A 17719-nucleotide genomic window follows, 5' to 3' on the forward strand; every position below is an offset into this window, starting at 1 on the left:
GCCCCCCTGAGGATGATGAGCGCCCCCCGAGGATGATAAGAGCCCCCCTGAGGATGATTAGTGCCCCCCTGAGGATCATAAGAGCCCCCCTGAGAATGATGAGCGCCCCCTTAGAATGATGATGAGCGCCCCCCTGAAGATGATGAGCGCCCCCATGAGGATGATGAACCCCCCGAGGATGATGAGTGCCCCCCAGGATGATGAGCGCCCACCCCCAGGATGATGACCGCCCCCTCTGAGGATGATGACCGCCCCCTCCGAGGATGATGAGTGCCCCCCCTGAAGATGATGACTACCCCCCCGAAGATGATGAGCGCCCCCTCCGAGGATGATGAGCGCCCCCCCTGAAGATGATGACTGCCCCCCCGAAGATGATGACTGCCCCCCCTGAAGATGATGAGCGCCCCCTCCGAGGATGATGAGCGCCCCCCCTGAAGATGATGAATGCCCCCCCTGAAGATGATGAGCGCCCCCTCCAAGGATGATGAGCGCCCCCCCTGAAGATGATGAGCGCCCCCCCCGAGGATGATGAGCGCCCCCCATGTCCTCTCCATACACCGCTCCTCTTCTCTCGGTTGGTGAATGTCCCCATTGACCCATCTTTCAGGGGGGGGGGGGTGGTTCCTGTAATCACCCCCCGGAGTTGTCCTATAATTTAGCGCCCGGTTCCTCGTGGCGGGACGTCTCCTCAGGACACAGCGGGGGAAGGAAGGGATTCCGGATGGGAAGTTTGGTGGAGAGTCGGATTTTTCTGTAATTACCTCTCGGAGGGGAAACAATACGGCCACACCCCTTCCATAACACCCAGCCTGGGCCAGAGGAGCATCCGGGGGGGGGAGGGGCTTCCATCACAGAACATCTGGCGTGGCGCTGTGCCCGGGGCGGGGAGGACGGACATGTGTCGCCCTCTAGTGGTCTGCGCTGACATTCGGGGAGGAAAAACTTTAAAGCTGAAGTTTAATCTGCTTCTATTTCACCTCCCCTGGTTCCCCCTCCCCCTCATCAATATACCTTTCAGATTTTATTACATAGTTTAGTCCCAGCAGTGATGTCATCACCGGGTCTCGGTGCTTCTCTATGCAATGCAGGCAGATCCTGGCTGGTGGGAGGGACCGGCCGGCAGGGGGCTGTACACAGCTTCCTGAAAACATCCCGCCCCCCTGGCCTCAGTACTCCTCTCAGGAGCCCTCAGTCCTGATGCAAGCAGTGGCAGTATCATAGCCAATGAGGTTCAACTGAGGCGTGATTATTGCTAATTGCTTCTCGGCCTTTTGGCGAAGATCAAGTGTAGTATCTGTTCTTATCAGTTTCCAGGAGGTGGCGCTTGCTTCCGTCCCTGATCTATGGCGAAATAGAGATGGGATTGCGGTTGCTATGCAAAACCTGCTGGAGTGAAGGTGACCTGGAGCGGTTCGTAGCCGAAAGGGAAGCCTTCTGATGGGGATAGAGAACCACGGGGTCTGAACCAGAGGGTCGGGACCCTGGCCTTCTGTCCTGGATTGGGGCGGATCTAGCTCCACTCCAGACAGTTATTTGGGAGAGAACGCTTACTCCTGCCTTGCAAGGGGGGGGAGGGAGTGGCAAGTACTTCCTGAATGTAATTAGGAGTGATGGGAGCGACGGCAGAGCCTGATGGTAAAGGGCTCTTTCCGGCTTCCTGATCTCCATATCCTCCCTGTCTGTGGTGGGGTCTGCTGTGGTCTGGGCTGGGTGGTCAGGGCTTTTTCGAAAAGCCAGTGGTGAATGTGCCCCTGAAGTGGCAGTTCAGGGGTGCCGTATAGTCACGGTGTGAAAGCACTTGATTTTATGGCACCATGGTCACTTTCACCACAACACACGTTTTTCGCACCTGCCTCTTGGGCCGGGCCTTTTGGCCAGGACCAGGGGAAATTTTTATGCCTGGCCGGAGGGCCGGCCGTTGTATAGCACAATGGCCACTTTCACTCTCCCATCTCACTCTTCCCCACTCTTTCTTTTACCCCTGTTTGTCACCTTTTTGTCTTTTTTTTGGTTGTCTTTGTATACACGTTCTGTCACTGTGTGGCGAGTAGGGTGTGGGTCCTCGGGCCTACTCTGAAAGTCTTGGGAGGGGGTGGACATAGGCCTTTTGGCTTGGTTCGCCCTCTCCTTTGAGGGGTCTCTCTTCGGGAGAGCCCCACTGTACTTGGGTTGGTCTGCTTCGGCAGTCCTTCCAGTTGTGGGGGTCCGCCTGGTTTCGGCCGGATGGACCCTTTGTCTGAGTACCTCAGTCCCTGTCTGGAGCCTAACGCCCCGGGGAATCAGGGTAAGGTCCTTCCCTAGTGGGGGACTCTGTACACCCGTTGCACGTTTTTGTGTTTCACTCTCTATGTGTGGGCACTTTTTTTTTGGCACCGGGTGGAAGTTTTTGAGGTGTGTTTTGCACGCCACTGGCTTTAAAAAAAAAAAAAAAAAAAAAAAAAAAAAAAAAAAGGGGGACTGGTCTTGTCTCCGCCCCTTCCTGTAATAGGTGGAGCCTGCTGAACCCCTCCTACAGCTCTGCTTCCTCTCCTTGTACAGGGTGACTGGTCTTGTCTCCGCCCCCTCATGTAGTTTTCTGTAGTGGGTGGAGCCTGATGGGCCCCTCCCACAGCTCTACTCTCCCTCCTTGTGCTGGGGGACTGTTCTTGTCTCCGCCCACCTCATGTAGTTTTCTGTAGTGGGTGGAGCCTGATGGGCCCCTCCTACAACTCTGCTCTCTCTCCTAGTACAGGGTGACTGGTCTTGTCTCCGCCCCCTCCTGTAGTGGGTGGAGCCTGCTGGGCCCTGCCCACATTTCTGCCCTCTGCCCAGGCAATGTACAGTGATGATGTCACCGCTAGATTTACATGGTAATATCCGGGTTTGCACAGGTTGGATGGATTTTCTTTGTGTCTATTGAGGAATCTGTTTACATGACAGTTTTTTTTTATCCTGGAGTTCAGCTTTAAACCCACAAATTGTACAAATTGTACTCGGCCTTCAAAATATCTTCAAATCAAAATGAGAACATCGAATTGTAAAGAAACGGGAAATTAAAGTGTGAGAAAGGATAGGAACGTGCGTGGTCAGCTTCAATCTGACGTTTTATTGCATAGATAGCAGTAGTGATATTAAAATAGAGGTGAACATCTTTATTATTTTTTACTCCCCCCCACCCCTCCTTTGGCACAGCTCAGTGCTGCTGATCTCCTGCAGCCTCTTTGCAGCCACTTCCCGGCCACATACCCTCCAGCGATGGCTACACGGCGTATCTCAGGGCGGGTTCCTCTACGGTGACAACAGAGGACCGCGTCCTGCGTGCTGAAACCTCCATATGAAATTGGTGTGACAACAACGGAGTACAATTAGGAGACAGGAAGAGAGTTGTCACCCAATGAGAGAGCAAAGCAAGACGTCACCAGGACCTCCGAAATGGGGCCAAAGCTTTATTCAGCGATCACAGGATAATGATATAATGGCGACATTTCAGAGCCACGCAGGACCCCTTCATCAGTCATGTGACGCCACATCCTGCCTGGCTCCGCAACGATCGCCACCAAAATATGTGAGTTCTATTCTGGCCAATCATACCCTCCCCCGCTGTGCTCCCGGACCCTCTGCTCGTCCATCCCAGCGACACGTCTCTGATGGGGATCGGAGGATTGGTTTGTGGGGAGGTTTAAAATGTATTTATTTTTGTTCTCTTTGTACAAGCATTTATTATCAAAATTATGGATGCACCAATACTGATAGCGAGCATCGGGGCGAGTGTTGGTACCCACCCAAATGCTCCAGATACTTTACGGTGCGATTTGGGTCAATACAAAATTAATATTTTGTTCAATACAAAATGAATGGGTGCGAATTGCACTGAAAAGAATCACATGCCTTGTGTGATAATATATATATATATTAGTGTATGTATATAAGATATGATATAGAAAGGGATTGAAGCGCCATCTAGTGGGCAGTTTAAAAAATGTTAGAACTCGCTGTACATATCTGGTCAAATAATCCACAGAGGTGTCTCGGTCCGCCGATGGTAGCAAATCAGGGCCGCTGGAGGTGCTCCCAGGGCTGGGGGAGATGTACAGGAAGGTCCGCCCCCACGCCGACATCACTTCCGCCCCATACCCGCGGAGTCCTGGAACTTCTCCAGCCCTCTGAGCACCTCCAGTGGCCACGATTCGCTACCATCGGCGGACCGAGACACCTCTATGGATTATTTGGCCAGATATGTACAGCGAGTTCTAACATTTTTTTTTAAACTGCCCACTAGATGGCGCTTTAATCCCTTTCTATATACAGGCAGTCCCCGAGTTACGAACCAGATCGGGTCTGTAGGTTTGTTCCACCCAGGGGGGCCGTCAAAAAAAAAAAAAAAAAAATTAAAAGTCAGCAGCTACAAATACTGCAGCTGCTGACTTTTAATTGGACACTTACCTGTCCCTGGGTCCAGCGATGCGGGGGGATCGAAGCCCCGCTCGTCCCCCCCCCTCCGCTCGTCGGCATTTCAACTGTGGGCGCCGGGCTGTGGCTTCACAGCCTGGCACCCACTGCGCATGCGCGAGTGGCGCCACGCGCCGTGATTGGCCGCTCAATCACCTGGGACCTGTAATGGGTCCCAGATGATTGACAGGAGGGAGGGAGCAGAGCGGAGCCCTTCCTGTGCCGAGGGGGAAGTGATGTCACCAGCCCAGGCACTGAAAGAGGCAGACTACGAGGGACCACCTAGCAACAGGCATTTAGAGGTAAGTAAAAAAAAAAAAAATATCCAAATGTTTTTTTGTTTTTTGTTTTTTAGAATTTTTACAGGTATTTTTGTTTTTTGGGTGGAACCCCACTTTAAGTTGAATTTGTAAGTCAGAACAGGGACTTTTTTTTTTTTTTTTTTTTTTTTAAGTGTAGATCCAGCCAAAAAAATTACCAGTTACACTTACAGGTAACGGGTTTTCTAGGAAATCTTCCAGGACGGCACACCTGAGATGACGAGTCCCACCTGCCAGGAAACGCAATCAACAAGGTATAAAAGGCCCCTCCCTTGCCTCTGTCCCTCAGTTATGACAAAGTATAAACCCACACCGGTGCCAGATCTGTAAAAAAAAAAAAAAAAAACAACCCACCAACAATTCGGGTTCGGGAAGTAGGCCTGCCGTCCTGGAAGATTACCTAGAAAACCCGTTACCGGTGAAGTGTTACTGGTAATTTTCTCCAGTCATCCTCCAGGACGGCACACCTGAGACGATGAACAAGAAGTTCAGGCCAACCTTAGGGTGGCACCACCGCCTGTAGGACCTTCCTGCCAAACGCCAAGTCCCGAGAGGACAACAGCTCCACTCCGTAGTGCCTTCAGGAAGGTATTTTGGCTCGTCGCAAGTCGCTGGCTCTGCAGATTTGATCAATCGAAGCGCCTGCCCTCTCTGCCCAGGAGGTCGCCAGAGATCTAGTGGAGTGAGCTTTTCAATGAGTTGGGACAGGCTTGCCCGAATGTTCATAGGCTACAGGGATTAGTCTGCCTAATCCACCTGGCTATCGTTGGCTTGGAGCCCTGAAGACCCTTCTTCTAATGAATCAAATGATTCCTTCTAAATAGACCAATAGACATCTTCTAACATCTAATAAATGAAACTTTTCTTCCTTATCATTTTTAGGATTCTGACAAAAAGAGGGAACTTCTGTGACCTGTGAAAATCCGAAGTCACTTTTGGCAAATTTAAAGGACCCTGTCTGAGGATTACCCTATCCTCCAGGAGCAACAAAAAGGGCTCTTTAATCGTCAGAGCCTGTAGATCGCCAACTCTTCTGGCTGTCGCGATCGCCAGAAGGAAAGCCATTTTAAAAAGGGAAAGAAAATGAACTGAAAACTTGAGCCACCGGCTCAAAAAGGTCCCTAATGCCGGCCCATACACGGTTCGAAATTTCGTAAGAATTTTCTTTCGAAAATCGTATGAAAGAATTTTCGTATGAATTTCGCACCATTAAAAAACACTTTAAGACCAGCCTCGTTTTGGATTTTAGGTGTTTACATGTTTAAAACAGTTTTTTTTTGCTAGAAAATTACTTAGAACCCCCAAACATTATATATTGTTTTTTTTTTTTTCTAACACCCTAGAGAATAAAATAGCGGCCATTGCAATACTTTTTTTTGCACCGTATTTGCGCAGCGGTCTTCTAAGCGCACTTTTTTTGGAAAAAATTCACTTTTTTGATTTAAAAAATAAGACAACAGTAAAGTTAGCCCAATTTTTTTTTTTATATTGTGAAATATAATGTTACGCCAAGTAAATTGATACCCATCATGTCACGCTTCAAAATTGCGCCCGCTCGTGGAATGGCGTCAAACTTTTACCCTTAAAAATCTCCATAGGCGACGTTAAAAAAATTCTACAGATTGCATGTTTTGAGTTACAGAGGAGGTCTAGGGCTAGAATTATTGCTCTCACTCTATCGGTCGCGGCGATACCTCACATGTGTGGTTTGACCACCGTTTTCATATGTGGGCGCTACTCACGTATGCGTTCGCTTCTGCGCGCAAGCTTGTCGAGACAGGGCGCTTTAAAAATTTTTTTTTTTTTTATTATTTATTTTACTTTATTTTATTTATTTTTTCACTGTTTTTAAAAAAAAAAAAAATTTGGATCACTTTTATTCCTATTACAAGGAATGTACACATCCCTTGTAATAGAAAAAAGCATGACAGGTCCTCTTAAATATGAGATCTGGGGGTCAAAAAGTCCTCACATCTCATATTAGGACTAAAATGCAAAAAAAAAAAAAGTTGTTTAAAAAAATGACACAAAAAAAACTGTGCCTTTAAGAGAAGTGGGCAGAGCTGACGTAATGACGTCGCTCCGGCCGTCCTATGGTATGGAGATGGGCGGGGGCCATCTTAGCCTCACTCGTCTCCATACTGCGGAAGGGAAAGGACCCGATCGCCTCCGCCGCTGCCGACGGCTCCGGTAAGCGGCGGAGGGTGCGGGAGAGTGGCGGGAGTGGGGGGTGGCACCTCTCCCGCCGCCGATAACGGTGATCTCGCGGCGAACCCGCCGCAGAGACCACCATTATCGTGTACAGAATCGCCAAGCCCTAAAGATGGATACCTCGGTTGTGGCAGCAGCTGCTGCCGTTACCGAGATATCCATCTTTTAAAAAATGACGTATATATACAGTGAGCGGTCCGGAAGTGGTTAATGGAGCTGCAACAACGGCCGATTTTCGCGCTGCAATCAAATTTGAGGAATCGGACATGTTGGAAATTTTTAGAAAAACAAACGATTTTCTAATCAATGATGGGAGAATCGTGCGAGAAATGTAATAAGAAAAGAAAATTTACGGAGAGAAAAGAAGAAGATTCCCGGCCACGAAAATTCTTTTCTGTAACAACATGGAGGTGAAATTGAAGGCTTGGTCGGCCGAATTTCGAAAATCAATGGTGGCGCCATCGGATCACAAAAAAAAAAAAAAAACGAACATTCTGATTTTGAAAAGAAAATTTGTTCGAAATTCAACCATGTGTGACCTGCTTTAGTTAGGGGCATCTAATACTAGCAGGGCTTTTTTTCAGGGGGGACTTGGTGGAACTCAGTTCCACCACCCTCTGGCTCAGGCCCTCTGCTCCCTGCCCACCACTATCACTTGTAAACACAAAAGTCCGGTTTCTGTGTTTACAAGTGACAGCTCTGCACTCTTGGTATTTAAAGGGGAGTTCCACCCACTTTTACAACTCTTCAGCATCCCTCACTAAACTGCGCACTGTAAACAAATTGGATATTTTTAAATTTTTTTTCTCAGCACCTCCTGTATATCTGCTGTATTCATTTTTCACTTCCTCCTCCCTGGCCGCGGCCCATCGCATCATTTCTTGTTTGCAATGCCTTCTGGGAAGAGGCGGCAACTTCCTCTGACACTGCCCGTTGCTATGGAAACCTGACCTGAAACCTATTACACTGCTGCACTGAGCATGTGCGAGATCTGCAAGGATGAGATCCAGGAAGAAATACAGTCTGGCTTCAGATGCCCACACTTAAGATGGCCACGGCCTGCTGTAAGTTTATAAAATAACAAACTACTGCTATAAACTAACAAAACAGACCTTAGTTTACAGACTAACTTTACTAGAATACATTAAGCTTGTGTATTATTGGGGTATTTTTATTTAAAAAGTATCATTTCGGCCGGAACACCACTTTAATGACCTTTAAGACCCTCCTACGGTTTGTAAAATTTAACTGACCACACCCACTATTTGATGTGATTTGGAGGGTGTGTGTAGAGGAGCGCTTTTGGGGGGGGGGGGGGTCGTGGTTGCGTTCCAGCACCTAATGTTTAAAAAAAAAAAAAAAAAAAAAAAAAAAGAAAAGCCCTGAAGGGACAAGTCCCAAGGTGGAAACCTGTTGGTTTTCACCGGGGTAACTCTTTCCCTAGCTGACAAAAATCTTTTTATGAGTGGGTTAAGGGCCAGCTTATTATCCAGAAAAACTGACAAGGCTGCAACCTGGACTCTGAGGATATTGACTGCTAAACCCTGGTCAGCCCTGTCCTGGAGAAAATCCAGGACCGCTGGGATTATTCCAAGAGACTTTTCTGTAGACCAGGGGGTCTCAAACTGGTGGCCCTCCAGCTGTTGCGAAACTACAAGTCCCATCTTGCCTCTGCCTGTGGGAGTCGTGCTTGTAAGTGTCAGTCTTGCAATGCCTCATGGGACTTGTAGGTTTCCCAACAGCTGGAGGGCCGCCAGTTTGAGACCCCTCTAGACTGAGGCCAGCAAGAGAAGACCTTCCAGACCTTAGCGTAAATCTGTCTAGTGACTGGCTTTCTACTTGATAAAAGTGTATCAATCACTTCTTCAGAACAGCCCTTACGTCTTGAGGATCTCACCAAGCCGTCAGGGAAAAAAAACCCGGGATCTGGGTGTAAAACTGGTCCCTGGTGGAGGAGATCGTGATTGGAGGGGAGATGGAATGGAGGAGCCACCAACCATCTCTTCAGGGTGGGGAACCATGCCCGTCTCGGCCACCAGGGCGCAATTAGGATAAGGCACCCGTTTGACCGGGACAGTTTCTGTAAAACCCGGGGAGTGAGCACCAGGGAAGGAAATGCATGTGCTAGGGCGAAATCCCAGCTTTGGGCTAGTGCATCTACTCCCCAGGAGCCCGGCCCCCTGGCCAGGGAGAAGAACTTGGGAACCTTCCTGTTCTTCTTGGAGGCAAACAAGTCCATCTCCGGCTTGCCGAAGCATTGGCAAACTAGAGAAAACACCTCGTTGCTCAGGCCCCACCTCCCCCAATGAAGGGGTTGCCTGCTGAGAAAGTCTGCCTTCCTGTGGAAACACAATCAATAACTGAGGGACAGAGGGAAGGGAGGGGCCCTTTAAATCTTGTTGATTGTGTTTCCTGTCAGGTGGGGCATGTTTCCAAAACGAATTATGCTCGCAATCCAAGGATAAGTTCATAAGGATGGAAGTTCATAAGGTATTATTTTGGTAACATCCACTGTGTATGTTGCAGTGACTTTAATGGAATCCTCTATGCACTTTTTACATGTTTCGCCCCATGGCTTTTTCAGGAAGTATATATATATGCATACAGGATACTACCAAAGACACAAAAGTATATGTAAGATTCAACGTTCTATGGATTTCAATTAGGTTTTTTTTTTTATCGGCGAGTACAAGTACTGATACTTTCAGTCATGTATACGTATGTATATATAATCTCTCTCTAGATATATATATCTATATATATCTATATATATCGAGAGAGAGAGAGAGAGAGAGAGAGAGAGAGAGAGAGAGAGAGATAAATATACACATTATATATCTCTCTCTCTCCCTCTATATATATATATATATATATATATATAAAAAAAGAGAGAGAGAGAGAGAGAGAGAGAGAGAGAGAGAGAGAGAGAGAGAGAGAGGTGAGAGAGGGGTAGAGAGAGGGGGTGAGAGAGAGATTATATATACATACATATACATGACCGAAAGTATCAGTACTTGTACTCGCCGATAAAAAAAAAAAAAACCTAATTGAAATCCATAGAACGTTGAATCTTACATATACTTTTGTGTCTTTGGTAGTATCCTGTATGCATATATATATATATATATACTTCCTGAAAAAGCCATGGGGCGAAACACGTAAAAGAAAGTGCATAGAGGATTCCATTAAAGTCACTGCAACATACACAGCGGATGTTACCAAAATAATACCTTATGAACGTCCAGACAGGGGAGGGGGGAGGAATCTGATGTTACACACACTGCACAGCATAGGAGCTGGGTGTAATTTGAGACCCGAGTGGAGGGAATAGAAAACATGCACAGCTGAGGCTGTCAATCACGTGCTGGGGGAGGCAGGGCGGGGTCCTGAGATCACCCGATGACATCATCTCAGACAGTCAGAAGTGACTAGAAGCCTGCAGTGCTCTGGACTGAGACAAGTACACACTATAGACGGAAGTGCTTTGTTCAGATTTCATGTATGAGAGGTTTACAAATCACTTCAACATTTAAAAAACTTCCCAGTCCAATATCATAATTATATAGAAACGGTCACTGTCTGCGATACATAAACCTAAAATCAAAACTTTTCAAAAATAAAATTCAAAATCAAGGAAAATTTTATTTTATTTTATTCACCTCATTAGTGATCAACACAAGTCATAGAAAAAGAGAACCATTTCTGTTCAGCCCAGCCGGGGGGGGGGGGGATGGGTGTACATGCCATACTTGGGGGGTGGGGGAGGGGTGGTAGAGACGGGTGTACACCCCGTACCCGGGAGGACAGTGATGGTCGACTAAACAGGAACGTAAAAAAAACAAAAAATGAACTCTAGTGCTCCATCGGCTCCTCTGGTTTGTCGGCCACGTCCTCTGCGGGGGGCGCCACCTGCGGGGAGGAGAGGAGAAGTTCACTATAATAAATCACACAACACATGGAATTCCCATAGTGACAGCGGTGAGGATAATGACACCCCCACCCCCTCCCCCACCTGTGTGGGCACAAAGAAAATACTGCTCAGAATAATCAGAATCTCTCTTTACTATTTCCAGTTCTGTTTGGGTGGAAGGAACGGCCACTTCTGATTGGCTGCTACAAGCAACACGTCCAGAATGATATCGGGGGGAGGGGAGGGGGGCTCCAAAATATTTAATTGGTGGAGTTGTGAAAGTATTAAATTAGAATTCCAGGCTAACCGCCCAACGACTTTAACTGCCCCCACGGACATGAACTGCGGGGCGGCGGCAGCTACAGGCGAAACCACGTACCGGTATGAGATTTATAATTCAGTGTTTTGTGGCGCACACATGATTGGGCACAGCGGGAGCCAATCAGTGGGTCCAGCGGACCACGATGTCCGCCAATCGTTCCTGACCGAGGCAGATCACCGTTTTATTAGTAAGACAGAGATCCTGTGTTTCTCCTAAGAAGGAACACAGATCTCCTCTCTTCCTACAGTTGAAGCTCCTCCCCCACACAGTTAGCAAACACCCCCTAGGAACACATTTAATCCTTTGATCGCCCCTGTTAACCCCTTCCCCAGCCAGTGTCATTATAGTACAGTGACAGTGCACATATTTAGCACCGATCACTGTATTGGTGTCACTGGTCCCCTCAAAGTGTCACTAGTATCAGATTGTCGGCCGCAATGTCGCAGTCCCGCTATAAGTCACCGATCGCCGCCATTACTAGTAAAAATTAAAATAAATGAAAAATTCCACAAAAATATCCCGAATTTTGTAAATGCTATAAATTTTGCACAAACCAATCAATATATACGCTTATTGGGATTTTTTTTTTTTACCAAAAATATGTAGCAGAATATATATTGCCCTAAATTGATGAAGAAATAAGATTTAACTTTTTTTTTTTTTTTTTATTGGTTATTTCTTTGCGCTTTAAACGAAAAAAAAAAGGGACCAACAATTTTGAAAACAAAACAAAAAAAAAGCAAAAAAAAATTTTTTTACTTTCTGCTAGAATAAATATCCAATAGAATTTTTTTTTAAATCTAAATTTCAATAAGCGTATATTGAATGGTTTGTGCAAAAGTTATAGAATTTACAAAATAGGGAATATTTTTATGGAATTTTCATTTATTGAAATTTGTACTAGTAATGGCAAAGTAGTAAAGAAACAAAAAAAAACACAGAGGTGATCAAATACCACCAAAAGAAAGCTCTATTTGTGGGGGGGGGGGGGACATCGATTTTATTTATGTAGTGTCGCACGACCGCGCAATTGTCAGTTAAAGTAACGCAGTGCTGTATCGCAAAAAATGGCCTGGTCATGAAGGGGGGTAAATTTTCTGGAGCTGAAGTGGTTAATCGCTTAACACCCCACCCCCCCACCCCCGGCCTATTCTGCCACTTTTCGTTTACATGTAACAATCACAATTTTTGCTAGAAAATTACTCAGAACCTCCCAAACATTTATATTTACATCATATTTTTTTTTTAAAGCAGAGGCCTTATAGAATAAATAAATAAACTGGCGGGTTTTGCAGTTTTTTACGTCACGCGGTATTTGCGAAGCGTTTTTTCAAAAGCTTCTTTTGAAAAGAAAAAACACTTTTTTGAATTTGAATGCAAAAAAAAAAAAAAAAACTACACAACATGATAACCCAATTTTTTTGTAAAATCGAACAGATGTTACGCCGAGTAAATAGATACCAAACATGTCGGCGACAATCTACATAAAATGTTACCATCGATCGAAGACGCTTTAAAAGCCTTTACAGGTCACCACTTTAGATGTAGAGGTGTGGTGATAGAATGACCGCCTCTGATGTGTGGGACGGTCGCATGCGTTCGCCTTTGTGCAGGGAGGCGGGGGACGCTTTGTTTAAAATTATTTTTTTTTTTACACTGTCCCTTTAATTTGTTTTGATCTTTTATTGCTGTCAGAAGGATGTAAACATCCCCGGTGACCCCGGCAGGCGGCAGTGACAGGTCCTCTTTATGGAGAGGTTTGGGGGTCTTTTTTAGACTAGTTCGGGGTTAGCCTGGAATTCAGCTTTAAATCCCCATCCGGGACTACAGATCGGTAGAGGAGGTCACAGATGTCACTACTGCCCCCGAGTCACATGGTAGGACTGGTAAGTGACGGGCGGCTGGGATGTCGCGGGAGGTGCACAAGTGACGTCACTCAACCAACACGTTCCATCGGCAATGCTCTTTGTGTCGGGGGCTTTTGCTGCCATTTGTGCTCCTACAGGGGGAGATTTCTCCTCACTTCCTGTGCTTTCACCAGGACAGAGAGAAGATCTCCCAGCCCCCGCTGACAGAGGATCTAGACCCCTCCCATCAAGTTGTATGAAATGACTGACCTTCCTCTGCGGTCTCTCCTCCAGCCCCTCCAGGAATGAAGCCACCTCATCATCGTCATAGATAGTGAACTCCATCTCCTTCCCCACAATGCCGATCGAGACGTTCTGCAGATAGAAACTCTCATGTTATTTCCCTCACACCGATCAGGGAGATGTGATGTCACCTTAGTGGTGGGGGGGGGGAGGGAGATGTGATGTCACCTTAGTGATGGGGGGGGAGGGAGATGTGATGTCACCTTAGTGATGGGGGGGATGGGGAGATGTGATGTCACCTTAGTGGTCGGGGGGGGGGGTGGGGAGATGTGATGTCACCTTAGTGGTCGGGGGGGGGGGGGAGATGTGTTGTCACCTTAGTGGTCGGGGGGGGAGGGAGATGTGTTGTCACCTTAGTGGTGGTGGGGGGGATGGGGGTGGGGAGATGTGATGTCACCTTAGTGGTCGGGGGGGAGGGAGATGTGTTGTCACCTTAGTGGTGGTGGGGGGGATGGGGGTGGGGAGATGTGATGTCACCTTAGTGGTCGGGGGGGAGGGAGATGTGTTGTCACCTTAGTGGTGGGGGGGGATGGGGGTGGGGAGATGTGATGTCACCTTAGTGGTGGTGGGGGGGATGGGGGTGGGGAGATGTGATGTCACCTTAATGGGTGGGGAAGGGGGAGATGCGATGTCACCTTAGTGGTCGGGGGGGGGGGGGAGGGAGATGTGATGTCACCTTAGAGGTGGTGGGGGGGAGGGGGGGCAAGGGAGATGTGATGTCACCTTAGTGGTCGGGGGATGGGGGCGGGGAGATGTGACGTCACCTTAGCGGTCGGGGGGAGATGTGACGTCACCTTAGTGGTTGGGGGAAGGGAGATGTGACGTCACCTTAGCGGTCGGAGGGGGGCGGGGAGATGTGACGTCACCTTAGCGGTTGGGGAGATGTGACGTCACCTCAGTGGTCGGGGGGATGGGGAGATGTGACGTCACCTTAGCGGTCGGAGGGGGGATGGGGGAAGGGAGATGTGACGTCACCTTAGCGGTCGGAGGGGGGATGGGGGCGGAGAGATGTGATGTCACCTTAGTGGTGGGGGGGGATGGGGGCGGGGAGATGTGATGTCACCTTAGTGGTGGTGGGGGAAGGGAGATGTGACGTCACCTTAGTGGTCGGGGGGTGGGGGAAGGGAGATGTGACGTCACCTTAGTGGTCGGGGGGTGGGGGAAGGGAGATGTGACGTCACCTTAGTGGTCGGGGGGTGGGGGAAGGGAGATGTGACGTCACCTCACCTTAGTGGTGGTGGGGGGGTGGGGGAAGGGAGATGTGACGTCACCTTAGTGGTCAGGTCTTGTTCTGCAGGGAGAGTCTCTCGGAGGGCGCGCAGTCCGTGCTTCACCAGCTCATTCAGGTTACCTGTATGGGAACAACCAATCACACGGGTCAGGGACAGGAGTAAATAATGACTTTGCCCTCCCTGGTTCCCCCCATTCCCCTCTCATCAATATAATAATGAAGCTTCCATTTTCATGACCACCCTATGTAAGTCCCAGTGATGTCATGACTGGGTCTCTGTGTTTCTCTATGCAATGTAGATCATGGCTGGTGGGAGGGGATGGCAGGGGGCAGTACATCGCTTCCTGAAAACGTCCCAGCCCCCGGCCTCAGCACTCCTCTCAGGAGCACTCAGCCCTGATACAAGCAGTGGGAGGAGTTATGCAAATATTAAAATGTCTTAATGTATGGGTGTCAATCTGGGGGAGTGGGCGTTCCTAGTCAGGCTGTATTTGCATAGGTAACGCCCACATATGATGCTGAGCCTCCATGACTTAGAGCAGGGGGAGGCAACCTGGGGCCCTCCAGCTGTTGTAGAACTACAAGTCCCATCATGCCTCTGGGAGTAATAACTGTCAGGTTGCAATGCCCCATGGGAAATGTAGTTCTACAACATCTGGAGGGCCCCAGGCTGCCTCCCCCTGACTTAAAGAACTGAATCCAATGAATGAAAGGGGCGGGGCCAGGGGCAGCCAGGCTGGGGAGGAAAGAGCTAGATTCTGGACGTCCTCCAGCCAGGAAATGGGGCGGGGCTCTATCTGACTTGCTGCTGCTTCTAATGCACATTGTGAGAAGCTCACAGTGTGCAGTGAAATCAGAGGAAACCGTTTCAGTCCAGGGGAGGAGCCGGGACACCTGTGCAAGACTGATGGGGAGGAGCCGGGACACCTGTGCAAGACTGAAGGGGAGGAGCCGGGACACCTGTGCAAGCCTGAAGGGGAGGAGCCGGGACACCTGTGCAAGCCTGAAGGGGAGGAGCCGGGACACCTGTGCAAGCCTGAAGGGGAGGAGCCGGGACACCTGTGCAAGCCTGAAGGGGAGGAGCCGGGACACCTGTGCAAGCCTGAAGGGGAGGAGCCGGGACACCTGTGCAAGCCTGAAGGGGAGGAGCCGGGACACCTGTGCAAGCCTGAAGGGGAGGAGCCGGGACACCTGTGCAAGCCTGAAGGGGAGGAGCCGGGACACCTGTGCAAGCCTGAAGGGGAGGAGCCGGGACACCTGTGCAAGCCTGAAGGGGAGGAGCCGGGACACCTGTGCAAGCCTGAAGGGGAGGAGCCGGGACACCTGTGCAAGCCTGAAGGGGAGGAGCCGGGACACCTGTGCAAGCCTGAAGGGGAGGAGCCGGGACACCTGTGCAAGCCTGAAGGGGAGGAGCCGGGACACCTGTGCAAGCCTGAAGGGAAGGAGCCGGGACACCTGTGCAAGCCTGAAGGGGAGGAGCCGGGACACCTGTGCAAGCCTGAAGGGGAGGAGCCGGGACACCTGTGCAAGCCTGAAGGGGAGGAGCCGGGACACCTGTGCAAGCCTGAAGGGGAGGAGCCGGGACACCTGTGCAAGCCTGAAGGGGAGGAGCCGGGACACCTGTGCAAGCCTGAAGGGGAGGAGCCGGGACACCTGTGCAAGCCTGAAGGGGAGGAGCCGGGACACCTGTGCAAGACTGAAGGGGAGGAGCCGGGACACCTGTGCAAGACTGAAGGGGAGGAGCCGGGACACCTGTGCAAGACTGAAGGGGAGGAGCCGGGACACCTGTGCAAGACTGAAGGGGAGGAGCCGGGACACCTGTGCAAGACTGAAGGGGAGGAGCCGGGACACCTGTGCAAGACTGAAGGGGAGGAGCCGGGACACCTGTGCAAGACTGAAGGGGAGGAGCCGGGACACCTGTGCAAGCCTGAAGAGGAGGAGCCGGTACACCTGTGCAAGACTGAAGGGGAGGAGCCGGGACACCTGTGCAAGACTGAAGGGGAGGAGCCGGTACACCTGTGCAAGACTAAAGGGGAGGACTGAATTTGATTTGGTGTAGAAATGGAGGCCGTCTCATAGCTGCTCTGTTACTTCCAATTACCCCTCCCCCACACTATGGCCCCACCCTCTCCAGAAAACATCCCCCCCCCCCCACATATACAACACCCTGGACTCACAATCGCTGAACTCCGTCATGCGTCTCTCCAGGTAGGTGCGGGCGGACTGGGAGCGTGCCCCGATGGACATCGCCCTGCAGTCAAAGTAGTTTGCAGAGGGGCAGGTCTGGAAGATGTGCGGACCCATGTCCTGCCGAAAGGGGGGGAGATACAGAAATGTGTTATCACTACAAGGAGGACGAGGACCCGTCACTTCAGAACATGGAGAGATATCAAAGGAGGTTATTCCAAAACCTAAACAAACCTCAATTGTCAAAATATCGATATTGTTTTATAAGAGCAAAATAGGATTTCTCATGGTGAAAACAATGTTACTTTGTATCTCTCTATCTCCTGTCTGATCAATGTTTATAAACAATGTTACTTTGTATCTCTCTATCTCCCATCTGATCAATGTTTATAAACAATGTTACTTTGTATCTCTCTATCTCCTGTCTGATCAATGTTTATAAACAATGTTACTTTGTATCTCTCTATCTCCCATCTGATCAATGTTTATAAACAATGTTACTTTGTATCTCTCTATCTCCTGTCTGATCAATGTTTATAAACAATGTTACTTTGTATCTCTCTATCTCCCATCTGATCAATGTTTCTAAACAATGTTACTTTGTATCTCTCTATCTCCCGTCTGATCAATGTTTATAAACAATGTTACTTTGTATCTCTCCATCTCCTGTCTATCAATGTTTATAAACAATGTTACTTTGTATCTCTCTATCTCCTGTCTGATCAATGTTTATAAACAATGTTACTTTGTATCTCTCTATCTCCTGTCTGATCAATGTTTATAAACAATGTTACTTTGTATCTCTCTATCTCCTGTCTGATCAATGTTTATAAACAATGTTACTTTGTATCTCTCTATCTCCTGTCTGATCAAGGTTTATAAACAATGTTGCTTGCTATCTCTTGTCTGATCGAGGTTTAGAAACATCGGGGTTTATTTACTAAAAGCAAATCCACTTTG

At 48.8% G+C, this 17719-nt stretch overlaps 1 protein-coding gene and 1 pseudogene across 1 annotated transcript in view; one reads left to right on the plus strand and one right to left on the minus strand.

Annotated features, from left to right (window-relative positions):
• The first annotated feature begins 1255 nt into the window (after window positions 1-1255).
• On the plus strand, window positions 1256-1388 carry LOC141113035 (U2 spliceosomal RNA; annotated as a pseudogene).
• A 9188-nt stretch (window positions 1389-10576) lies between these two features.
• Window positions 10577-17719, minus strand: part of LOC141111818 (proteasome subunit alpha type-1-like) — a 54235-nt gene continuing 47092 nt past the window's right edge. The window contains 4 exon segments of the mRNA XM_073603967.1: window positions 10577-10868; window positions 13309-13413; window positions 14613-14692; window positions 16750-16879. Coding sequence (XP_073460068.1) covers window positions 10812-10868; window positions 13309-13413; window positions 14613-14692; window positions 16750-16879 — 372 coding nt within the window. The 3' untranslated portion in view covers window positions 10577-10811.

The sequence above is a fragment of the Aquarana catesbeiana genome, linkage group LG11, assembly GCF_042186555.1.
Source record: "Aquarana catesbeiana isolate 2022-GZ linkage group LG11, ASM4218655v1, whole genome shotgun sequence".
Taxonomy (NCBI): domain Eukaryota; kingdom Metazoa; phylum Chordata; class Amphibia; order Anura; family Ranidae; genus Aquarana; species Aquarana catesbeiana.